The 25,032-nt window shown below is 40.3% G+C and overlaps 5 protein-coding genes and 1 pseudogene across 7 annotated transcripts; 1 reads left to right on the top strand and 5 right to left on the bottom strand.

The window, feature by feature from the left end:
- Nucleotides 1–366: 366 nt before the first annotated feature.
- LOC140774663 (putative clathrin assembly protein At4g02650) lies at nucleotides 367–1,582 on the bottom strand. The gene has a single exon (XM_073117744.1). It carries the CDS (start codon nucleotides 1,236–1,238, stop codon nucleotides 510–512), a length of 729 nt encoding a protein of 242 aa, XP_072973845.1. The 5' UTR covers nucleotides 1,239–1,582; the 3' UTR covers nucleotides 367–509.
- Nucleotides 1,583–1,718: 136 nt separating this feature from the next.
- Nucleotides 1,719–6,764, bottom strand: LOC140774662 (NAC domain-containing protein 82). 2 transcript variants are annotated; one of them, XM_073117743.1, is made up of 8 exons: nucleotides 6,610–6,764; nucleotides 5,793–5,932; nucleotides 5,471–5,655; nucleotides 4,843–5,120; nucleotides 3,341–3,670; nucleotides 2,845–3,252; nucleotides 2,648–2,723; nucleotides 1,719–2,192 (listed from the first exon to the last, which is right to left on the bottom strand). In XM_073117743.1, the coding sequence occupies exons 3-8, from the start codon at nucleotides 5,625–5,627 to the stop codon at nucleotides 2,101–2,103; spliced, it is 1,341 nt and encodes a 446-aa protein (XP_072973844.1). In that variant the 5' UTR covers nucleotides 5,628–5,655; nucleotides 5,793–5,932; nucleotides 6,610–6,764; the 3' UTR covers nucleotides 1,719–2,100. The 2 variants fall into 2 exon arrangements, with proteins under 2 accessions (XP_072973844.1, XP_072973843.1); XM_073117742.1 differs by having other exon boundaries at nucleotides 5,471–5,932.
- Nucleotides 6,765–7,686: 922 nt separating this feature from the next.
- Nucleotides 7,687–8,998, bottom strand: LOC140774665 (GDP-L-galactose phosphorylase 1-like; annotated as a pseudogene).
- A 959-nt stretch (nucleotides 8,999–9,957) lies between these two features.
- LOC140774819 (lysine--tRNA ligase-like) lies at nucleotides 9,958–15,869 on the bottom strand. Its single transcript, XM_073117953.1, has 17 exons — nucleotides 15,689–15,869; nucleotides 15,524–15,602; nucleotides 15,330–15,398; nucleotides 15,054–15,219; nucleotides 14,864–14,957; nucleotides 14,376–14,461; nucleotides 13,827–13,945; nucleotides 13,621–13,701; nucleotides 12,745–12,870; nucleotides 12,339–12,621; nucleotides 12,137–12,233; nucleotides 11,888–12,044; nucleotides 11,410–11,553; nucleotides 11,265–11,333; nucleotides 11,021–11,164; nucleotides 10,872–10,923; nucleotides 9,958–10,386 (listed from the first exon to the last, which is right to left on the bottom strand). The coding sequence occupies exons 1-17, from the start codon at nucleotides 15,757–15,759 to the stop codon at nucleotides 10,382–10,384; spliced, it is 1,842 nt and encodes a 613-aa protein (XP_072974054.1). The 5' UTR covers nucleotides 15,760–15,869; the 3' UTR covers nucleotides 9,958–10,381.
- A 605-nt stretch (nucleotides 15,870–16,474) lies between these two features.
- LOC140772906 (probable glucuronosyltransferase Os03g0107900) lies at nucleotides 16,475–20,823 on the bottom strand. 2 transcript variants are annotated; one of them, XM_073115158.1, is made up of 8 exons: nucleotides 20,365–20,822; nucleotides 19,734–19,880; nucleotides 19,538–19,602; nucleotides 19,331–19,400; nucleotides 18,247–18,468; nucleotides 17,419–17,562; nucleotides 17,034–17,169; nucleotides 16,479–16,947 (listed from the first exon to the last, which is right to left on the bottom strand). In XM_073115158.1, the coding sequence occupies exons 1-8, from the start codon at nucleotides 20,743–20,745 to the stop codon at nucleotides 16,718–16,720; spliced, it is 1,395 nt and encodes a 464-aa protein (XP_072971259.1). In that variant the 5' UTR covers nucleotides 20,746–20,822; the 3' UTR covers nucleotides 16,479–16,717. The 2 variants fall into 2 exon arrangements, with proteins under 2 accessions (XP_072971258.1, XP_072971259.1); XM_073115157.1 differs by lacking the exon at nucleotides 17,419–17,562 and having other exon boundaries at nucleotides 16,475–16,947; nucleotides 20,365–20,823.
- A 1,699-nt stretch (nucleotides 20,824–22,522) lies between these two features.
- On the top strand, nucleotides 22,523–23,308 carry LOC140774507 (pectinesterase inhibitor 28-like). The gene has a single exon (XM_073117527.1). The coding sequence runs from the start codon at nucleotides 22,597–22,599 to the stop codon at nucleotides 23,119–23,121; it is 525 nt and encodes a 174-aa protein (XP_072973628.1). The 5' UTR covers nucleotides 22,523–22,596; the 3' UTR covers nucleotides 23,122–23,308.
- Nucleotides 23,309–25,032: the final 1,724 nt, after the last annotated feature.

Genomic DNA, 25,032 nt, shown 5'->3' with positions numbered 1-25,032 from the left:
TTGCCTGTACCAATACATTTTCTTGGGTTTGCTCAGGTTGCTCCGGTAGCGGCGCGGGAAGGGCTTTGATACTAGACATATCCTCGTCGCCGCCGTGTTCTCTTTCCTCTTCTTCTTCGGGCATTGTGGGGTCGGGGGGGAGGTGCTGTTTCTTGGAGGACTTATCGCGGATGAAGTCGTCCATCAGGTCGAGCTTGCGAGGGGTGATGTGCTCGATGTCGGGGAACTCGGAGGCGCGGCAGATGCCGGAGGACTTGCAGAGGGAGAAGAAGGCCTCGAGTTCCTCGAGCTGCTTCGCGACGCGGGAGAAGAGGTCGTGGACGCGGACGCAGTCCGCCACGTCGAGGTCGGTGAAGCGATCGATGAACACGGACATCAGCTCCGTCATGTCGAAGTAAAGCTGGAAGCTTTCCTTCACCAATGGGTACAGCGCCACCGCCACGATCCGGTTCGCCTTCGCCGCCCCTGCGCAATTAAGCATTTTAGTCCCTTTTTGCGCTTTTTATAAATTAGCACCTATTTTTGGGGAAAATAAATTTACCTGTGGGACGGCAGGCGAGGAACCTTTCTAACAGATACAGTAGGTGCTGCATTTTAACAAACATCTTCTCGGTTTTCATCTCCCTCACCGGCGTCGTCGTCTCCCTCACCGGCGTCACCGGCCTCTTCGACGACACCACAACCATTGTTCCGACCGATTCGGTATCCTCCTCATCCTCCTCCGCATCGTGGAAACTAACCCTGCTATCCCCCCTCCTCCCCCTCTTTCCCCGCATCCTATGCGCCAACCTCTCGTCCAAGTACATCGCATATGTCCTCACGAACGCCGAGAAATCCCAGGCGTCGGAGCACGACGTGTCCCTGAAGTCCGACATGTTCAGCATCCGCGTGCCCCGCCGAGTGGCGAAGAAGACCTCCTGCTCGTATGCCGGATCGCCGTCGAGGAGAAGGCGGTGGACGAGGATTAGGGTCTTGAGGGCGACGGCCCAGGAGCGGGTCTTCCCGAGGCGGCGAGAGAGGGAGGAGACGCAGGAGCTGACGTTGGCGCGGGAGTAGCACGTAAGGGAAAGGATCTCGCGTATGTGCTTGTCCTCGGCGGGGAACTCGTCGTGTCGGGTGGCCTTGACGATGGCGACGTCGAGGTCGGAGGTGGTGTTGCTGTTGGTGACCTTGGCGAGCCCGATGCTCGTCTGGTCCTTGACCGCGCCGAGGGCTTTACGGATCGTGCTCGGCGCCATAGGTGGGGTAGTGGGAAGGGGAGGATAATGCCTGTGCCTGTCTCGTTATGCTATGTCTGGCTGTCTGGAAAATGTTTGAGGTAATGTGTGGATGAAACCGGAGGGAAGCCGAGAACGTAGGAGAGAGGTGGTGTAAGTTTGAGTTATCCCTTATAAAGGTCGTTTGACCAAGTTCTTGTCTTGGGGGAACTTTTTCTTTTTCTCTCTCCTAGACGGAGCTTCAGTTGGGCCCGGGAATGCTTAAAGAGTTAAATGCGTGAGTGGACACGTACAAATATACTGTTGCAAAGGCTCTGCATGAAATGAAATCTCACGTTACTTTCCCTGATAAAGAACCAAATATGATACTAGGACAGTACTCTCCTTGAAGATCTTCGGAGCATCTAACTAACAGCCATAAAAGATATCACCAGGCCAGCTGTACTTGTTCATACAACGACATTATCTAAATCAGAACATACATTGGGTGATAAATTCTACTTTAGGATTTCCAACGCATGTCAGAAGAAAGAACCATTAAAATGAAGTCTCGAGCAGCACATTGTTGCCAACTCCTAGCACCGCGATGAATGAGTTGGTTATTTAAAACACAGACGCTGGGTGTAAGATAGAAAGTTATAATATCCAACGATGCATGGAATATTCGAGGCATAAAACTAGTTTTGCCAATAACAAGATAACACAGAAAGTACACTTGCTACAGGATAAGACAATTTGATCAGCTTCCCGGTCTCCTAAATTGTTGTCCTGAGCGAAGCTGAGACGTAAGGTATAGAACATAAATACGAGCCCGAGGTAGATAAATCATTTGGAAACCGCAGTAGACTGGAATCAGAAACACATGCTTAATGGTCGCTCCTTCTTATCTGGTAGAGCCTGCAAATCTCGGACTCGACTTGAAAGAATCTGCACAAGTACGAAAAATGACACCATCCAATGGGCAAGAGCTTTTTGCTGCAGAAACAGAGGAAGAATCTGATAAATAATGAGACCGCTATCAAACTTAACTTCAGACAAAGCACAAGCCTGACAAGGCTGATACCCAACCCCGCCAGTTCATGAACACAGCTTGACGAACTATAAACTTTGGTTGCAATCTCTTAAACAACCACTTAGAAGGAGGTTCTGGTGTCAATTTATTTGCAACTGCAAGAGCAAAAGTCTAGGATGTGTAGATCAATGTAAATGCCTTCCCAATAATAGTGGGCTACCATGTTCAGTCATTCAAACTTGCATTAAAAGAAAGATAATAAAAGTAAAGTGACCTAGAATTCAGTATCTGGGACATTCTGAATTTAATGTACTTAATCTTCCTTCCCAGCTATATCATCAGCATGTAATCAAATCAATAGTAATGATTAAATCAGAGTAACAGGAGGCTAGTAAAACTGCTTCCGGCTAATTCTCACAGGAATATGTATGAATATCATCAGCCCAAAAAGAGGGGTTAGCAAGGTGACCCACAGATCTTCCGAAACCTTGTTCCTGAGACATCAAACATTAAGGAATGATTAAATCAACCATCAAAGGGAAGACAGAAAGCTTATTAGAGCTTTGTAGAAAATAAAGCAGAAAAAGAGCAAAGAAAAGAAACATAAATCTGTACCTCCACAAAAAAGGTTGATTGATCATCAAGAATATTTGGTCTTATAGAAAGAGTGTCTTTGTCTATGGAAGCAGTATTAAGCACATCATTGATACCAAAATTTGGACAGTCCATCTTATAGTGCTGAAGTGAATGCTGGGCAAATAAATTATCTGGTATTGGCAGTTCACACCGCTCTTTCTCTCCCAGTAAATCAAGATCATTCAGTTCTACATATTGTTCCCTTCCAAGTTCCAAGAGCATAGGCTGAAAAGCATATTTGCTTTCTATGTTGCCAGAGTTGTACAAATTGTCCATTATATTCCGTCCTACCTGATCACTGAGAACATCTAGTTCATTGTTTAACCCCAAAGTATCCACACCAAAGAATTCAGTATTATTTTCATGAACAGGCATTAAATCAGGAAGCTGCAAGGAACCCATTGAAAAAGTCATATACTCCAAAAAATGATGCATTTAACACAAAACATTTAGCAATACTTAGAGACTGGTCTACCTCTCCATTCATATTTCCTGGATAATGTGGAGAATCATTCAAAGAGCTCATCAATTCCTCTAACAATATTCCTTCATCACCAGAAGGAAAAGCAGATGTGGAAGACATCTCACCACCACCACAAGCAACAGATTGTTGACAAACAGGTTCCAACTGGGTGCTATTATCTAATAATCCAGAAGAACGAGAACACATAATAGGTAAAGGATCCATTTGTTCAGTAGTTATGTCATCTTCCCAGTCCTCTTCGCTAAATGGAGCTCCATATTGTTCCCCTATTTTAGGACCTGGACCGCTTTTCTGAAAAATTTTACATAGCACATATGTGTCCTGCAACATGGTGAAGAAAAAGAGTTTCAACCTACTGATGATTAATAAATTCAGTTGGAGTTAATCAACTATTTGAACTTTCAGAAAAAACCAAACTAACTGAAGAGAAATATACTGATTGTGTGTAAAGAAATTAGTGTTCATGTTAAATGTAATATACTTTGAAAGGAGAATTTTAGGAAGGCTTTTAGTTGGTGCACTCTGCAATGATATTCAATCAAAGCAAGGAAATGCCATATTAGTTGGTGCATTATTAAAAATTAGGCTCAAGACATTTAAATTGAAGAGGGAAAACCAAGAATAACATAATAACTCTGCTAGTCAAACCTATATACAGCTGCATATGCAATGGAAGCATATAAGTGAAGTACTAAATCATGAACAACATAATTAAATGAGTAAATTCTTCAACGTCCTAAGAAATCATATAAATATGAGCGAATATGATATGCAATGAAACCAGCACTGGCTGCATAGTGAAAAGAAGAAAGTTGTACACCACTATATTAGATAAGATAGCAAGCATTACATTCACTCTTTGATTTAGAATAGAATTAAGGAATTAACAAAGAAATATATACAGAAGCAGATTGATTAGCACAAACACTGCCTTCTGAAAGCAATCTCTACAACGTTAGGTAGCTATGATATCCTAGATGCTTACACTTGAGTTTCTATGATGCAAATAAATTCTCAAGATCCTAGCCCACCATAATTGCAGTTGCATATAGCAAAGCTATTCTATAAGCCTCCTTTCATCTCAGGAATAACTTTTTTTTTTATTCTGGAATACAACTCTTTATTCTAAAATACAACTAAACATCGTAATAATTTTATTCAAAAATACAAATATTATTCATTAAAAAAATACACCTCATACCACACACTAACTAAGTTACTAATTTGCCATTGCTATTTATTTCATCAAACTATTTTATATTATTTCAAAAGGTATTTATGATAATTTTATAAAAAAAAAAATTTCTTATCTATTCTTTTACTTTATATCACATCAAAAGTAATTATTACATCCTTATTTCATAATACAAATAAATATCTGAATAATTAATCCTAAAATAAAGATGTCATTTTGAGAAAAATAAATAAGAATATCTATTCTAAAATTGGTCTTATTTCTAAAACAAATGAGGCCTAAAGGAAGCAGTCTTTACCTGTTGAATTCCATCAGCAACCAGCTCATTGTCTTCTAGCCTGAACTCATGCATCACCCAATCAGTTCTATCACCTCTTGGAGCCTTGCCTAAATGAAAAATTAAAGTCTTTTTCATTCCAACAGTACGAGAGTTATAAACTATCGGTCTGTCCTTTCCAGTAGTCTTCCAATAACCAATGTTAGTAGCACGGTTTGTTCTCAGCCCATTAGCATATTTTTTATCTCGCGGGCAAAAGAAGTACCATTCAAGATCTTTATTTTGCAGGCAAGATTTATCTGCACAAGATCAAAGAGAAAATGTGATGAGAAAGTGAGAAGAAAAGGTAGCTACGGCTTGAAAGGAGTGGCCAGCAAAAACACATCTTCGATTGATCAAGATTCAAGGGGTATTTCAAGTAAAAGAAAGGATTAATACTTCATGGGATAACTTGGAAAAATGCTAACAAGAATGTCTGAATTTCATCACCAAGTGCTACTTGTGATGTGCTCTCCTGAATAAAATTCAGAGGAAGAAAAGGAGATAATTTCAAGTTAATCAAGCACTAAGTACTAACCAAGTAAACCATACTATTCAGTTAATGGGGAAATGCCACTATTAGGAGTAAAAAGGGTATAATTGAAGTTACCTCGAAGATCCCAGGGAGCAAACTTGTATAGCTCAATCACCGAAATAACATCAACACGAAATGGTTTTCCCATGACCATTCTCTTCAGGTAGTACAAAATGAGCTCAACATCAGTTGGATGAAACCGAAAGCCAGGAGGAAGATATGTCTTGGCCATCGTTGAGTGAGCTATCTTGTCTATAATACTAAAATGAGATCCAAAAGTCTTAGTTCAACAGCAAGAAAAAATTTCAGAAACTAAAATCAGAATGATCCTCGATATTAAAAGAACCACGGCGTCTATAAGCTTATAATGGGAAATATTAAGCCCACTGTCACGAACCCTTTGATATCTATCAAGTCCAGTGCCGAAACAACAGAGCACACCACAACCGACTACGGCATATGAACCAAAAGTGATACCAAAGAGACTGAGAACAATCCTTTCTGATCTCAAAAGACATCTGAGGGGCAAATACAATCCTGTATAAAAAAATTGGCAAATTACAAAAAGTTCACCTTTCAGTTACTGTAATAAGTCAAGAACTTAACAAGACAAGCATTTTACTACCGTGATAAATCAAGAACTAAACAAATGAATTATCAAACTTCCAAGAATGATGAATTGATGAGATGTTATCCGATAAACAAATTTCAAGAGAACAATTAACAATGAACTTCTTAAGCATACAGCACATAGAAGATATCAAGGAGGACACAAAAGGCAGTTGGTTACTGATAGGATCAAAAGGAGCTCAAATTACACCAGCACCGGTTTTACATAAAAGCTTGAGGATCTCTAAAAGCATTAGAGCTCAAGAAGCTCAAATAATAACTTACAACAAGCTAACATTAACTCTCCAGTACTAATTAATGATGCTACAAGTCCCAATTTCATAATCTAGATCCAAATAAACACTTCATAACAACGCCAAGTCAAAATATTCTAGCATTTAAGATAACCTCATCGTGGTGAATCGGGGATTCCCAATCTGCCCTCAAACATAAATAGAGAAATGAAAACCTAATTCGCATCCTAAACACCTAGAACACTGATGAACGATTCGAGCTTCGATCGATCGGGCACACAAAGATAAATAAGAGATCGCGGAGAGAGGGAAGGCAGATGACATCGAGAGCTAGAGGCTTCGAGAACTTACGAGGGGAGGGCGAGGACGATGGGGATCAGATCACTCCGCCGTGGTCTTATGTGGGCGAGGAGGATAAAAGGAAAGAACGCGTTGAAATAGTATTATATATTTGAAAGGGGGATACGAGAGAGCTTCTCTCGCACTCCTCGTACTCTGATTGGCTGGGGTTTAGTAAGACGGGTCGAATTTTTCTTTAGTAGGGTTTAGAGATGAAACCGGGTATGATATGGATCCGATAATGGAAATTTTGTTTAACACATTACAAGAGTGTTACAGCACAAAGTTTAGCTAGCCTAACTAAAGCTTCAAAACAGCCTTCTCGCACATGAGTAGAAAGAGATGGAAGAGCCTGGGAGATCGATATATTTACTCTCATGGTTTGTATCACCATCTAGATCTACCGCCTCTTTCAAATCCACAAGGTCTGTAGCATCAAATATATAAGCCTTCACGTCTTCAAACCTCTCGTCGGAGAGGGACGCCTCTGCCAAGAGCCTCCAAGCGTACGACTCTGACGCCTCCTCGTAGTCCTCCTTTGGCCACTGTGGCCACTGATCTCCCACGACGCGGGGTTCACCAGAGTATCCAGCAGCTCCTGGCCCACTTCTCCGAGAGCTTGTTTCTCGGCGTAGCACTCCAAATAGCCGGAAAGCGATGCATTAGACTATAATCGGAGAAGCGGATATATATATAGGAAGTTCGGTACAATATTTACCTAGGGGAAGAGAAATATCCGCCTGGCAGAGTGGGAAATCAGAACGTTGAACGGAATGTTACTCTCTTGCAGGCAAATGCAGGAGTTAGCTACCGCATCTAATAATTCCATCATGTCGTTGCCACCCTCAAATACCAGTCCATGCACAGGATAGTCAGACTAGTCCGAGACTTCAACACCACATTCTCTAGTGCCCTTCGTGCGTATCCTCCTTGTACCGGAAATGGCATCGTCAAGTAGTAAGCCTGCAATACAAAAGGAGGTGTCACCAGGCCAATGCAATGAGATGAGTTGAGGTCCTAAACAAGCCTTATAGGTAAAGAACATCAAATATTTGTACCTGGAAATGTAGGTGGTTGATGGTGGCAAAGGCACCCAAGCTGTTGTAACCCACGCTGAAGTAAGGGGCTCCCTGCCTCAGCTGCCATGCGAAGTGCTAGCGATAAACTCTCTCCATCAATCCTCTGAGGCAAACATTCGAGCACCTGGGGGACCAATAGGACATGACCGTACTCTATAGGACTCACCCGTACCAATGCAAAACGTGCATCATAAGTATACAAAATCATGCGACATTTTTTATCACATATTTGTTCCTTCTTCTTACATTGATAGCTACTACATTCGCAGAGTTAATTCCATCGACAGGGGGGCGGGCGCGAGCACTCTCTGAGAAGCAAGACTGGCTACTGTTGCCGGCCTCCAAGCGGAAGAGCACCTCCTCCTGCCCTATCTTTGTGAAATTAAACTTGTCCGGATCAAAGGGCTGGAGGACGCGGTCGACACGGAACTCGGTGGGCCTCTTTCTCAGATGTCGGCCCTCGTTCAACTGCGCAATGAAGCCGTTCTTCCCAGGGATCACCTTGGTCTCATACGCCGTCACGTCGTACCGGAACAGCCCCTGGCTCATCCGATCTTCCCACTTCCAGCGCAATAACTCATCCAATCAAACAAAATTCAACACAAAGTTCATGCAAACTTCAGAGGCGGAGCGAGGTGAAATTAGAAGAGAGTGCGAGGCAATAATGCAGCGCCTTTCAGAAAATGAAATTTCGAACTACAAGTATTGTTCTATTACATTTTTATCATCAGCAATTGATACCAATAAATTTCCATGGTTTACATTTTACTCAATCAACAAGTACCTGACAGAGCAACAAATCATTAAGGAAGAAAGATCTTCGGGAGGGATCGCTTGGGGATTGTTGAATCGCGCTTGTAAGCATAAAGGGGAAGTTTTGACTCTGCAAGCATAACCAAATCGTTAAAAACCAGCGTACCCACAAAAGGAATTACTCAAATTCATCGAAATTTCACCGAAAACAAGAATTCAGGCTGATGGGTTACACTTACCGGGCAAGCAGCAAGGGCCAAGGTAGCTCCGTTCGCAGCCGAGCGGCTTCGCGGAGTCATCCACCTGGTAGTTGGAGACCACCGTGGGCACTCTCTTAATGATAAGCATCTCTAGAGAGTAGGGGTTGGTATAAATAGATCAGGAGAGGAAGGAGAAGAAGGGGATCTTGACGGCGAATCGCCCGGGGAGATCTCTACTTCGATGGAAACGTAGCTCCGATTTGGTAGTATTTCTCCTCCCTCCTCTCTCCGTGGCAAAAGCATAGGAAAGGAACGCATACTAATAATATAAAGGGAGGAGAGAGAGTAGGGACGGCGGTTGGAGTTGGGATTCCGAGAAGGGAAGTATGAAACGGTTTAGCCCGTGAAGGTGATTTCACGCGGGAAGGGAAGTTAATTGCCAATAGTGCCCCTCAGCTTATAGCACTAGAGCAGCAGATAGTAATCAATAGTAGCCGTAAAACAAGATAATTGCTTTAATTCTGGTAAGTAATTTTTCTAACTTATCTGATTATTATTATTATTTTTTTATAAATCTTTAGTGAGGTGAGACTTGAGAGGCATGGGAACCATTAATTCCTATAAAAAATATTCTTTATTCATATGATAAATTAATTATTTTTTGTCGTTCTAAATCTTACGTACCTGCTAGGAGTATAGTTATCACGAAATAACCTGATGAATATTCATGCACAAACTATAGCTTTTAAAGGGCATATACAAATATATGTAATATTAAATGCATATACACACAAATTAAAAGAAAAAAGAAAATTGGAGGGGCATAGATGCGAATGATCTTTTTATTTTTCTCTTTGAAAATTTCTAGTTTTTTTTTTTCACTCTTCTCAAACAAAATAAAAAGTTAAAAAAAAACACTCAATTTCAATTCCACGCTCTCTTCTCACTGAACACTAAGAAGTGACAAATTTTTATACTACGATATTCCAAGCTCACTTCCTATAGTTTCACTTTCTGCAAACCAACATTAATAGATAAAAAAAAAAATCTACAATAAAAAAACACACCCTTAGCAGGAGATACTAATATTTCAACAACAATTGAGAAAAACTGAACTCAAGTAGTGGGGTTAGATGCTCTTCCTATTCTAGAGGACTAAACCTTTGAAATATGGACACTAGGAAAGCAAAGGGTAGTAGTATATTCTACTGCCACATACAAAAGAAAGATATTCTAAACACAAGCCTAAGAAGATACTCAGTATAAAAGTATAGAATCAAGATGTCCAATGCAACAATTATTTCTTTCCTTGTTCTCCTTGATCAAGATGTCCAATGCTATATTCACTATTTTAATCATTACCCAAAATGCTTGCTTAGAGTTTCGATTTCGTTGCTTCATAGTGAGAGTTCTCCTTGAAGGAGACAATTGATTCCAACACAAAATACCATTCTCTGGTTTGGGCATAAGGAGGGAGATTATCTATTTTCTAAGCTAGCTAACAATAAGCATCACTTTTGCTGGAACATAATGTTGAACAATATGAATGTAACAGCCGACAATAAATTTCAGCACATATATGAACTGTTGTAAGAAGCAAAAAAATTCCCTCCCTGGCAAAGACCCTGGCAAAGAATGTAAGAACACCAAAGGAAACTTGCAGTGAAGATCAATTTTCAACGACCAAGAAATACTCTTCCCATAGTAATCTGATTTAGAAATTCGGTGCCATACTTGATTGCTGATCAGCAACTATGCTGCAAAAACCAATCTCTGTTTTAGATAACTAATATATGATGCGTAATAGTTGCAAAGGAAATCTTGTAACAAGCTAATATAGTGATATAACTTCAACTATAGCTTTGGCGTAAATCTCTCCCCAGGAGTTGGATGACTTTTAACAGATAAAATCATAACATTACATAAGATCCTACAAGCAAAAACTCCTGCCTCAAGTAAGAAGTGTGTTACAACAGTTGCTACCAGACTGTCACTACAACCTGACCAATAGCAAGACAGCTTATGCTTTCAAACATAGCTTTTAATGCACATATTTCAACGTAGGATTTGAATGACTTTCAGGACTAGCTTTAGATGCAAATCCTACAAACAAATTTTCTCAACTCAAAAAATAGCTGGAAACAAAGGGCATATTCCCTCAAGTCTCAACTACATTCAAGAGATCCGATGAAAAGAATTCTCTTCCATATTAACAAAAGAGTACAACTTTAATTTCAATTACCTTTAGAAGAAGGATCATCTTGAGGCTTCATGGCAGGAAATAGGAGGACTTCCTGCAGCCACATAGTACAGTTATTTGCACAAAGTTATTTGATAATTCAGGGAGCTTATAAATAAACAAAACTAACTATTATAAAAGCAGCAGTAAACCTTTATGTTCTGTGAATCTGTAAACAGCATTGTCAGGCGATCAATCCCCAAGCCCCAACCCCCAGTTGGGGGCAAGCCATATTCAAGAGCAGTCACAAAAGTTTCATCTAAAGCCATTGCCTCATCATCACCAGATTGTCGGTCCTGCAACCAGAACATTTAGTTAAAATTGGACTTGTTGATTATGCTGCCAACACCTGGATATTTTCTGAGAAACAACAATTCTATTTCTATATCATCATACCTTCAGCTGTGAAGCAAAACGTTCACGCTGTACAACAGGATCATTTAATTCAGTGTATGCGTTGCACACCTGAAAGAGACAGAATGACGACATTAGTTATGATCAGGGTTGGACCTAATATAACAGTACCGAATTGAATTGAGACCTCATGCTTGTTCATAAACAGTTCAAAACGCTCTGTCAATCCAGGCCTTGATCTATGCCACTTTGCCAATGGACTCATTATCTCTGGGTGATTAATAATGAAGGTGGGGTTCACACATGTCTCCTCCAGGAAATGCCCTACAAGCTGTAATCAATATAAATATAAAAAAGGATAACTCATAGTCTGTTACTACCAAACCGAATAGCAGAACACATTTGATGAAATTACTTAGAGAACTCTATGGTCAAAGTTTACCTATTCCAACAAAAGAAAACTGTCCTCACAAATATAGAGAATAACAGAACAGTAATACAGAGACAACGAATCACATTTAATGAACTTCCACGGGTATTATTTCATTTCTTTCCAACATTCTTGCTGCCCTCATGCAATGAACCCAATCCAAATAGAAAAGTTAATTTGCTAGTTCTCAACTTCTGAGTTGCGGAAGAAATAATATCACAACTATGAGACTAACCTTGTCTAACAGTCTTGCAGTTGTCTGAGGAGGAGGGCACTTGACATCAAACTTTGCACATGCATCTATTAAGTACTTGTTTGCAACTTCGCTAGAAAGATCTTTTGGAATACTGAGATTTGCCATAGATTCCAGTCCTTCAATCATGTCAATCCGTCTGATTTAATGGCAATCAATTATTTATTTCTTAAGATCACAATAGGAAGAAGTTAACCAAATCAACTGAACCGCAAAATGGAAGAGGTGTACCTGAAGGGAGGAGTAAAATCAATCTCTATTGGATCTTTGTCTACCCCATTTGCATGATATTTTATTTTATAACCACCTGTTAGTTCCTTGACCATTCCTGTTCGATGATATTGCATAAGATATCTTAATCAAGGACGCCAAAGAATTCAGCTAATACTTACAACAATCAGCATCTACAATATTTCAGTATAGTTGTACTTACCGGATAACATCTGTTCTGTAAGTGTCATCAGGTCATTATAATCTGAAAATGCCATGTAAAATTCACAAGTAGTGAATTCAGGATTGTGAGTCAAATCAATCCCCTCGTTTCGAAATTGCTTTCCAATTTCATAAACACGATCCAACCCGCCGACAACCAATTCCTTCAAGTAAAGTTCAGGAGCAATCCGCATGTACAACTTCATGTTCAATTCATTGTGATGGGTAACAAACGGCTTTGCAGCCGCTCCACCAGCAATCATATTCATCATAGGAGTCTCCACCTGCAAGTGTGCAAAGAGATGTATACAAATATATACGAGCATGCTTACAACATTCATTCATATATGCATTTATCCATACATAAAAATCTATAAAGAACGAGAGAGATTGGGCAAGGGAGGGACCTCAAGAAAACCAAGATTGTCGAGGAAACTTCGGATATAAGAAATGATCCTTGCTCGAGTCTTAAATATTTGCCTAACTTCATGATTTAACATCAGATCCAGATATCTTTGACGATAACGTGTCTCCTATAATGACAGAAAGAAAATGCTCCAGTAAATTTAATAAAAAGAAATAATTAGTTAACCAGTTCTTAACCAAACATTGTCGAGAACTGCAAATAATTGAAAAAAGAATGCACTATATTTTAAGATGAGAATATGATCTGTACTAAGGCAATTAAATGCCATTTAGTGATTAAATTACTAAGCAAAACTACAGGAAAGTTAAATATCATGCAGAAGAACAAAAATCAGATGCCTGCAGCTCTCATATCAGGCAAATAGATTCCAAGATGTTATACAGGGTTAGTATTCAACAGATATTTATAAATTTTTTTCTCAAATGAAGTGATTAGATTCACAGGATTGAAATGAATAATATGTGGCAGTAAGAGAGGAAAAAACTATGTTGCTTTACTAAGTGAAGACGAGCAACTGCTTCCTGTACCCTCCATCACAATGAGCCCCAGATCACTTACTAGTTATCCTCTCTATTCTAGTCATCCTTTTTCTACTTTATAACCAATCTTTTCTAAAACAAATCACTTGTCATGTTGTCTCTTTTGGTCAATTGACTTGATTTCGTCTTATGTTATTGACATATGTAACCCATGCACTCTAATCCAGTTAATTTATCAGGGAAGCTCGGAAGAAAACATGCTTAACAAGCTTTTCTAGTTAAATCATCATTTCTAACCTTGATAAGTTTGCAAGGAAAAGTGTATCACTACTTAAGCGTAATACATTAAAGAAGAACTCATCAGGTAGAGTACAGACCTGATCTTTCAAAACATATGTTTCAGGGTTCCTTGTCATTCCTGGAAGCCAAATATCAGATTTTGGTCTCCCTTCATCTTTCTGTGCTTGTAACAATTTGTGAAAGGAAACAACAGGAACAAGAACAAAACCAAAAACAACATGAGCCAAACAATAAAGACAGAATAAAATCATAGTAGTTCTTTTCTCTGTCCCTATTTGTTCACCTTCAAGGAACCAGTACCAACACCAGGGCCAGCTTTTTGCCTTGGCATCATGTGAAGACATGGTGATAAGACAACAAACTTCTTTGGGAAAATGCTCAACTCTCCTCTCTTACTCTTACCTGTAACATAGAAAGTTAACATATCTCCACATTCAAACAGGAAAATTTTCCATTCAAAGTTCTTTGAAGTTGATTGAACATAAAGTAACCCTGCATAATTTGTTAAATTGATTAGCCCAGCCAAGATGAACTAGCCTCCTGCCACCCTTCATTGTACTGACAGCTGGGGAGCTTTTAAAGTGGGTGGTTTAATTTTTTCTTTGCTTGCCCAGAAAAGCGGATCAATTCTTTTTTTCTTTTTCAGACACACACATATTCCATGAAAGTCCCTACTATGCACTTTTACTCTAAAATTTGATTTGTTCATAATTTATCAAGGCTATCTAATAAGTAAATCTGATAATTGCCAGGTTGTACCAAGTATGAAGCAGTATAATAGCAAACAAAAATGAAACAATGATAACTTAAGAATGTATTCTAACTCACTAACCTGGGTAACCAGTTATGCCAACAATATCACCACGTTTAACACTTGCATGATATCTCGAGAATTCAACTTCATCCAAGTCCGAATCCCTATTTAACCATTCAAAAGGCACGGTCAACAAATTTCACAGGCAAAAAGTAATATGAGGTATTGTTTTCCAATTGAGTCCCTTTTCCAAAATAAGACAACAAGGGAACTACAAATTGGATGCCTTTTGGTCCATTAGATGCATATGTGGTGAAACCTCAAATACCTTATTTTATCCCGAGATCCACATAAGATCAAACTTAACCAGTTTCATATAGGGACAGATAGCATACACTACTATTCATCTTCTAGTGCTTATATAAAGAAAATTGACTCTACGAGGGGAAGAAAAAAAAAAAAAAGAAGCAATGCGTAATTAATTCTAGTACCTTCGTGCACAGTAAAATATATAGATATTTCCAAGAAAAGAGGCTACAAGATGACTTCATTTTAGTGATAGGTACCTGGCATCAGCCATCACTTGAACTTTAGCACCACCACCATGTAGATCGTAAAAGTAAAGCTTCGACGAAGAAGTTCTCTTGTTCATTATCCTCCCTGACAAGGATGAAAGCCATCTTAGAAACAACATGCTCAGGTGAAGCATGCAAAACTTCCCCATTCAACATCACTGTTAAATAAAACAACAACCACCTGCTACGCTAACTTCAACTTCCTTAAGGTGTTCCCCATCGCTCAAGCTTCCATATTTCTCCACATAATCTACAATGGAGATTGCCACGTGAAACTTATGAGGATACGGGTTAACTCCCGACTCCTTCAGAGAGCCAAGAACCTTTAGCCTATTGTTATAGTATTGCTGCAACGACAACCAAATCAAATAAGAAAGACCCACTGCAACAAAGAACACGATTACATCTCGTTTTCTCCAACAACAACAACAAAGAAAATGTTCGATTCAAAACAAACCGTAGGGTCCATGTCTTCGTCATCGGCAGCAGACAGCTTCTGAGACTGCGGTTTCGCTGCATCGGCAGCCTGAAAAAGGCATGAATTCAGATACCCAAACAGTACATGGGATCTATTTCGTTTGTAAACACATGGAAAGGAGCAAAATGCGGGATTTTGATGGGGGAACGAGACTGGACAGGATAGAAAGGGACCTTCTTCTTGAGGTTCTCTTCTTCCTTCTTTCGCTTCTCCTCTTCCTTCTGCTTCTTCTTTTGTTCCTTCTTGAGAGCGCTGAAAGAGAGAAAGGCAGTGAGAGAGAGAGGGACAGGGAGAGGGAGAGGGAGAGGGAGAGGGAGAGGGAGAGGGAGAGAGAATACTTCTTGCTCGGGGCTTCAGTTGTGGAGAGAGCTGCGATGCTCTCCGCTGCCGCTTCTACCCCATCCGCCATTGGAGAGGAGAGAGAACAGCGCAGGCGAATGTGGCGGAAGGGAGGGGAAAGGAGAGGGTTTTGTGGGGGCAAGGCGTTTGGGAAGCGATGATTAACGGTCTGGATCGAGTAAAAGAGACTGCTGTGTTAATGCATATATGATATATGGCCCCCCAAATAAAAGTGTATTTATTCTTCGCAAAATTTCATTTCTCATGGTTGGTTGCTGATAAAGTTTTCTTGCGTTAATTTCCAGAGTTTTATACAATTACTGCGGTAATTCTGAACTCATCCAAATTCTTTGCACAGCAGTGTATATATCCTTTGCAAAACAGCTTACATTGTCGGATATCTGCTAGCCATGTTCATTGAGAACTCACCCGCATTATGCTTATAATGACCCAGACTTACCAGTTCATGTGTACATGACTTCCAAAGTCCATCCACCTCGGTCTTTGGATCTCATAGCTGCTTGGCCTCCAAATATGCACACAATTAAAAGCATTCATGAAACTGAATCTAAGATGAGGCAGAAGAGTAGAAATAAAAGACACTAGACCTGTAAAAATATTATGATAGAATTGCCCCCATGCAGGATCGAAATACAGACCTTCGGTTTTCAAAGACTGACGCTCTACTACAGAGTTCAAAGAAAAATTGTATCCAAACGACAGTGAAATTCTCAGATCAAAACCAAAGCTTAGAAGATAGCTAGTGCAGAAATAACTTAACAATTACAAACCAGAGAAACATTAGTTTCTCCAATTTTTTTTATAGAATAATGCTTCCTGACAGTAGTTTTTTTCTCAAACAAGGAACGGGTAAAGCAGGTCCCCAAAAATATTGTACATAGAGCTCTATCTCTCTCTCTCTCTTTCTTTCTCTCAAAAATCAAAGAAAATATCATGGATGTATACAGCTTCACACGTAAAACAGGATAAGAATAATGCAACAAAATCATTTGCCAGACTGAAATATCTCATGGCAAAGGAACAGGTGTTCTCCAATTGTGGAACTCAATCATATCTCGATTGACAATTGAACGGTTGTGAAGCCAAAATGTTTCTGCAGACTGATGAAACTGCCTGACCTTTCTCTGCAACTCCCACAAGATTCCTACCATTGCCGAGCATGGCTCTGTTTCTGGGGCATAAACCCATAGGCATCTCACCTCTCTGCCACGAGCTATCATCCCCTCAATCATTTCATCTGAATTTGTACAAAATCTGGTATCAAGTTGGCACAACAATAGCAGCACGAAAATTGAAATGCTAAGTAGAACATAAGAAACTCACCAGGTATGGATTCTAGGTACTCAAGAAGTTGAGTGTTTATGCGCGTTGATGGCCACTTAATTGATATCTGGGTGTAGTCAACCACATTCTGAAAAGGTAGCTCAGCTTGATCTGATAAGATGACTGGCACACATTCCTGTCATCCACATCATTAGAGGTCAAGGCTGGCAAGGGCATATACATCAAACTCGACATAAAATTTATAAAATTGAACATATGTAGCACAAAATTCTCTGCGGACTTATAAATAGAGTTGGATTACACGTGTTGTTGCCTCTGTCCGTGAGTTTCGTGTGTGCACCTGTCTGTCTTTGTATTTGTGTATGTGTATATGCAGAGAGAGAGAGAGAGAGAGAGAGAGAGAAAGAGAGAGAGAGAGAGAGACCACAAAATAAGCTTCATAAAAGCGAAGTGTCCATGATGACTCGCCACGTGGAGCAAGGCAAAACTTTGCATTCCTCAAGTGATTGAAGTACTCAATCCTTCCAAGTTTGTCAGGCCCACTGAACTTCAATTCTGGAGATTCCAACTGTTTATAAAATCAGTATCGATGCAGTCTGAAGGAATGAAAGTATAATGTTATGAGATAGAATTGACGCAAATTGAATTCTTTTTTACACATTTTATTAGTTTCATATTAATTTATAAAAATGAATATATGTGCTACCAAAGATTAGCCAGTGATTTAATCTGTTACACCCTTTATTAAATAAACTTTTTATATCTATGTATATTAACATCCTTTAACCTTGCTAAAATCAATATATCAAAAAACTATTATTTATTTTACTTGCTTCTAAAGTGCACGTGTGATAATATTAAGATACAGTTCTGTGCCTTCTGCCCTTTGAAATCATGCCAACAATTATCAGCAAATCAATGAGCACTATTTACTGAAGAGAGGAGATTTAATGAAGTATATAAGTAACATTCAAGCGTATAAACATGTTGATATTCTCCCAACATCTTAGATGTTTGATCTATAAAATTCATGCCACTATCATGATTCTAACATTCCAAATTTTTTAACTTCTTTGATATTCACAGGACCAAGAAAATAAGTTCTCTTCCAATACTTGCTGTATCTCTGTGTTAACATCTATTTATTTAAGAAAGAACATTTCATCAGCATGCATCATCCACAGTAAGTAGGCCACAACTGTCCTAGAGAGAGATAGAACGGGGTGGGGGGAAACAATGACGAATAGCTAACCTTGTCAGGGTACTGCTTAGCAAGTTCCACTAACTGGAGACGACCAACCTTTCCTTGGGCACGTCCTAGATAATTTGCCAAATACTTCCTATTTGATAAAGGGATTGGTTGAACTATTCTGGATCCATGAAACTTAGTCATCCCATCATCAACATTCCCAGGGATGACAATATCTTTCCATGTATTAAAAGCACTTGTATCCCGTTTATCTGTGCGGTCACCCTGTACAAATGAACAACCAAATATGTAAAGAAGTTTCCTTGAACAAACACTTAGAGTACATGGCAGGTAAAGCTTCAAGCAATCTGTAATTCAACCATAATATGTGCAAATGAATAAGCTTTAAGGATATAAATACCATGCTGTAGATGGTGCAACCATATCGCAAATGGAACTATGTTTAGTTTTCAAATGGATACTAGTAGACATCATGTAGTTATGTCCATCGGCTGAAATAAATTGCATGGTTGTAGTATGTACAATACAGTGATACACTATGATACTAGCTAGGAACAATAGGGGAGCTCCAGTTGCAGGCTACTTGTAGCAATGTAAATAAGGTTGCGTGTACACTGGAAGAAAGCAGAACAGCATTATGCAAACTTGCATGCTGGTTGCATAAATCTAGAATATGAGAAATTTGCATGGTAGTCTTTTTACCATTTAACAGCACGGAAGGTCTTATGTCTTAACTCAAAACCTTCTTCATCATTTAGCTCTACCTACACTTCCTCTATTTTTGGATCATGTTGAGTATCTTATAAGTGGTTCCATCCTTATGCTCCTCTAACCAAAGTTGCAATTTCAACATATCTACTGCAAACGAAAATCATATGGCTGACAGGCTAAGAGAACACCAGAAATCATCGATCTTTTTTCTTATATATACTTTTTCCTTGTAAAGTAAGGTCTTTAAAGAATTCTTTCAATTTTTGTATAGAGATTAACCAGCACTCCAATTGAATATCTGGACCTTATGTAACTTTTAGTAATCATATATCACGATTTCAGAGAGAAAATTATTGATAAAGGAAATAGCCTATTTCAAGGTTCATTAAGCATAGAAGAGCCATGAAAATAGTACCTCTGGAGTAAGGATGATAGATCGGTTCAAAAATACTGCCCAGGAACGAAATAAGTGAGCACCAGCACCACTGCATTTGTCAAAAAATTGTTGCATTTAAGTAACTAAAAGTGAACGTACAAGATCAAACTTGAGAGGATAATATATAAAATGTGAACGGCAGGAAATTATTAGGAATATTCATATTAAAAGTGGATAATATGATACCTAGGGAAGACAAAAATATGATCACGTCCACCTGAATAACGGAAATATGGCATTTGACTCAGAACCTAAGTTTCAAAAGAAAAACTATGAGCAGGAACACAAAGTGCTTTGAAAAACAATTGTAAGAACCTTTCAGCATCTTCTTGACAGTAAGCAATTGATGTCAGATAGACAGAAAAACACAATCATGTTTTACCTTTACATACGTCTGATTGATCTCCTTATCATTCAACCCTCCCATCATTCTAACACATTTAACATATGAAGGAACAAAGAATAGATCTGCCTCATCCTTATGCAGTGTCCGGAACCTTGACTTGAGAAGTAGCCGATGAATTTTAACCTAATTAAGAATGCAAACAAAAAGGAAAACAGACTAAGAAATAAAACACACAAGATCAAAACATCTTTCGAACCATCAACAAAACCCAATGGGCGGAAAATATCATGAAACTGAGTGATATAAGCTTAATCATTCATAAGTAGGAATTTTGACCAACCTGTAGTTAATTTAAGCTACTTATACACAGAGCATTTCAATATCAAAGCGATGGTTCCTTAGCTGAACTATTTGATAATCTCATCATGAGGAATTCAATACTAAGAGAGCTAATCATTGTAACAAGCTTTGTTCCTCCCGAAATGTACCATGGATCATGATACCACATTTAGAAATATTTCTATAAAGTCACGCTAAAATTTCAATTCACCTTCAGATCACCTATTTCCGGATCGAACAATTCTAGTAACCTATTGTTAAACCCTAAATGTTCTAGCACAGGAAATTTATCACGCGAGAGTAACAAGAAACCAAGAACTGGAAGCACCTGGGTACCCCACTGTCCCTTGATGCAGGATTCTGGGGAGATTCGGCCGTCCCTCCCGCGCATCAGCTCGCGGAGTCCGTCGATCTCGGCGTCGTCGTAGACGTAGATCTTGAGGTCGAGGCGGGAGCCGTAGCCACGCGAGGGCCACGTGAGGGAGCCGGAGGAGTCGAAGAGCATGGAGGATGAGGAGGACGACGACGAGGAGGAGAGGAACGGGGGGGAGGAGTGGGGAAGGAGAAATCGGTCGAGGGAGCGAGTGATAAGGAAGGTGACGGCGACGAGGGCGAGGGCGCCGATCTGGTGGGCCCGGGTACACGGCGGCGGGTGGTGGTAGCCGCCGCCCCCGCCCCCGGAGAAGGAGAAAGGGCTCCGGCTTCGCATTCTTGCGAAGGAGGAGACAGGGAAATAAGCTCGGCGATCGCAGGAGAAGAGAGCAGTGCTTGTTATATGTGAAGGTAGTTTGAGAGGAGTACTCTGGAATAATATTTTCGGTTTGAAGGGGAAAAAAATTATAAAAGGTAATTTTCTCATAATTATATCCAAATAATTATTAGGCTTCTAAATCCTTTAATCCTTTCCCATCAAAAGTTTAGGCAGAAGGTTAAATAATGGATAGAGTTAATTACTCCAAGACCCATTTTTAAGTATTATATATTTTCATATATAAATAAATCCACTTATTTACTTTTTTTATAAAGAAAAACATAATAGTATTAATAAAAAAACATCAACTAAATATTTTGTTCTCTTTCTTTTTTTAAATAATATTAAAACAGTCTTTAAAACACCTAAGATTAACTCTTTTTTTCATTAAAAAAATCAAATGGCAAGCACCTAAATAAATAAATAGAGCTACAAAAAATGTAGTATCTACTGTAATTAGAAAGTATTCCTAATAAATACCTAGCTTTTGTTGAGAAAAATAAATCTAGTAGGGTCCATCTTATAAGGAGATAGATGATCATCAGGTTATGATTAAGAATTCTCTCCAGTATGAACGTTACGAGATGAACATAGGAAAGATCAAAATAACCTCTTAATTAGTCTAAAATAAGATTACAAAATGAGAAGCAAAACATTGTGTTTACTAGTTATTACAAACTTCGCCGCAAAGATCACGAGAGATCTCTTTATATTTTTATTTGAACCGAAGGTAGAGGATGTCTAAGCCGCTAAATTTTTTTTATTATTATTTATGAGTCTAAAATTAGATATAAATTTGACAAAGAGTCAATTTTTCCTATATATAAAAATACTTAGGCTACACCAAGCTTTTAACTGCCTAGTACAAATTTTAAACTATATGCCTTATCGAACAATTGTTCCGAACTAAACGCCAACAAGATTTGTTTCAAGCCGTCACATTGTCAAGTTATTACTCCAAAAATAACCGTACTACTAAGTCATCAACTGAATTTAAGCCAAGCCACTAAACTACTAAACAATTTATCTATAATATTATTTAGAGTTGGAGTCAAATCCATAACTTACCTAGAGTTGGTTGGTAAGTTGTTAAGCTTCCACTCATCTAGTTTTGAGTCTTAAACAAGGATTACTCTCTAACCATCTATTCTCCTCTCATTCGATACATCCACAGGTGCATCACGACTTACGAGGTGGTGTTAACCACGCAAGCGGGTCGGATAAACCCAAGACCAATTAGTGCCGATCAGATTTGGATCCATTCACGTGCCAACTACGCCATCTGACAAAATAAATAAATAAATAAATAAATAAAAAGGAAAAAAAAGGAGAAGGAAAGAAGACAAGGAGTAAGCCCATTCTTGGGCCCAGTCACGTGATACCACGCGACAACGAGCCCAAACAACCAGCGTGACAAGTCTCACAAGACGTCCGCGACATCCTCTGTCTACCTGGCTGCAGAAATATACTACATCCTGTGGGTATTTGGTAAATTGAAACCGATTATTAATATTAAAATTCTCCTGTTGTAAATAATGTAACCTATACCAGAGATAAAACACACTTTTAGATTACTCTTTTGAACTCCTATATTTACGGCTCCTTATTTACAATTATTTGTAACATTTCTTCACCTGTATGCATCCTTAGATATACCACACTTCATGGAATTCATGTATTAGACAATGCAGCAAATCCGCTATTAAATAATCCCATGCATGCACCTCCATCAAAACCTAGCCCTACCAACCCTACCACCTCTCTCTCTCTCTGTCTCTAAGATTATTCGATTCTCTCACTATCACATTCATGGCTTCCATTTTCCGCTTCGTCTTCTTCCTCTTGCTTACAATCTTCTTCCCAGCCCAGTCCTCTTCCACTAGCCTGCTCCAAAAAACGTGCAACGCCACCACCTACTACGACTTCTGCCTCGCCTCCCTTGCCTCGAAACCCGAGAGCTCCAAGGCCGACGTGAGGGGCCTCTCGGCCATCGCCGTCGGCATCGCTGTCGCCAACGCCACCAGCACCTCCTCCTTCACCTCCTCTCTCGCCAACGCCACCGCCGACCCCTCGCTGCGCGCCGTCCTCCGCACGTGTGCTGCCAAGTATGCCAACGCCCGCGAGGCGCTGCGGTCGTCGCTGGATGCGCTGGCGGCGGAGTCGTACGACTACGCGTTCGTCCACGTGAGCGCGGCGGCGGAGTACCCAAGCGTTTGCCACGTGCTGTTCCGGCAGGTGCCGCGGCTGGTGTACCCGCCGGAGTTGGCGAGGCGGGAGGAGGCGTTGGAGCACCTGTGTACGATTGCGTTGGATATCATCTCGCTTCTTGGGTGAAGAGATGATATAGTAGTTACTAATAAGTGATGATGAGAAGAGATTAAATTAATTTCTGTCCTTATATTTGACTTTCTTTGAGATCGACTGTATTAGCAGTTGGATTAGGTCTTGCTTTTCTTAAGAAGTTGGATTAAATGGATGCTTGATGAAATGTTTAAAGTAATCCAGTAATATGCTACCAAATATGAAGAATTTGTTGTCCAGTGGAAATAACTTTAAAAAAAATCACCTCGTTAATTATCCATGACATTGAGTGGTTGGAGTAGTAACGTAAACAGAGCGTGCCGGTTTCGATTTAGACTCAGTTCCAAATTAATTTTAAGCACTACATTTTGTATAGGCTTGGCTCCACTCAACTCAGGTCGAGCCAAGCCCAAGCCTTAAATAAGCCAGAGTCTTTAAGCTTGTCCATCATTTGCTCTTCCACCTTCGTCGTGTCAAAATTCTATTGGCCCAAAACAAGCAAGGCAAATCCCGAGGAGAAATTGACGCTAGAGTCCTCGTTTTCTTAGTCGAGGCAGGTCAGGTCTAGGTCAAACACGACCTTGCACATGTCGTCGAAGGCGAAGCATTTCGGTACGTAGTACGTCTTGGTGACGAAGTGAGGGCCCTTGAAGTAGTTGTCGAAGGGGACACGGAGCACGTCCTCGCCGTTGGCCAGGTTGGTGGTGATTACGCTGTGGACGCCGCAAGGGAGGATACGAGCCAGTCGGCTGTTTCACTATCTAGCCATTGGAGAAGAAGGAGAAGGGGATTTGGGGGAAGAATAAGAATTGGTTGTAGGCCAGTTGTGGGGATAAGATTAGAGATGTAGGATTTTTGCTAGTTTAAGGAGATACGTGAGTCATTAGATTTCTTGAAGTATAAGATGTGTAACGAAATCAGAAGTTGTGAGGAGAATCATATCAGTAACTAATGGTGTGCAATATTAAACGTACATTAACCTGTTAAGCACTCTTATTCACGTCACTGATTAGACATGCAACTAATAACGTTGCAACTCGTACATATGGAAGAAGTCCTGCATGCATGCGAGCTATATACCAGCAATGACATGACCGACTCCATCAGCTGAGCGCGGTGGCTCCACCGCTCGCTCGCTGCGGGAGGCTTCGCCGACCATTTCATTCTTCTTGATCACTTCTTGTACTTTGAGATCCTCGTCAACCGATAGGATGACCACTTGTTGTCCATGTGGGCCGGGCACAACGGCCTCGTCGATGTGGACGTGCTCCTCGACATTCACGACCTCCACCTCTTCCACCATCCTCTTCTTCTTCTTCCTCTTGACGAAGCAGCATACCGCGGCGGCAAGGAAAGCTAGGAAGAGAACGCCACCGAGCGAGACGAACACGATGATGATGACCGTGTGGTGGGGGCTCGGCGGCGGCGGTGGTGGTGGGGGAGGGACTAATGGTGATGCAGGAGGCGGTGGCGGTGGATGAGGGAGAGGAACTGGTGGTGGTGGCGCCATCTTTCGCTGCGGCGGCGGAGGAGGGCGAGGAATTGATGGTGGTGGTGGTGGTGGTGGAGGTGGTGCCATCTTTCGGGGTGGCGTGAATGGAGGTAGCTTTGGAGGTTGGTTAGGTGGAGAGAAGAAGGGATAGTCGACGTAGTTTTGAGGGGAGTGGAGGGAATTGGCCATTAATGTGGTATAGAGAAAGATGGAGAATACGGTGTGGGTCAGCATGAGTATTTGTAATGATGGGGTAAGAAGAGATGGAATTAGATTACAAATTTAAATGACTTGGCTCCCATGCTAAGGCTTTGCAAGGGTTGCTTCCAAACAATGCTTGTGTTGCTTGGAATGAGGAGGAGAGCGGAATGAGGAGGAGAGCCTACTTGGAGCTGAAAAGGTTGGATCTAGCCGTAAGAGAGACTTTTAGAGCTTAATATGTTAATCTTTAT

This window comes from Typha angustifolia, chromosome 13 (assembly GCF_048772165.1).
Source record: "Typha angustifolia cultivar Huaian chromosome 13, ASM4877216v1, whole genome shotgun sequence".
NCBI classification, from domain to species: Eukaryota; Viridiplantae; Streptophyta; class Magnoliopsida; order Poales; family Typhaceae; genus Typha; species Typha angustifolia.
Note: the sequence above shows the minus strand (reverse complement) of the source record. Positions and strands in the feature narration are given on the sequence as shown.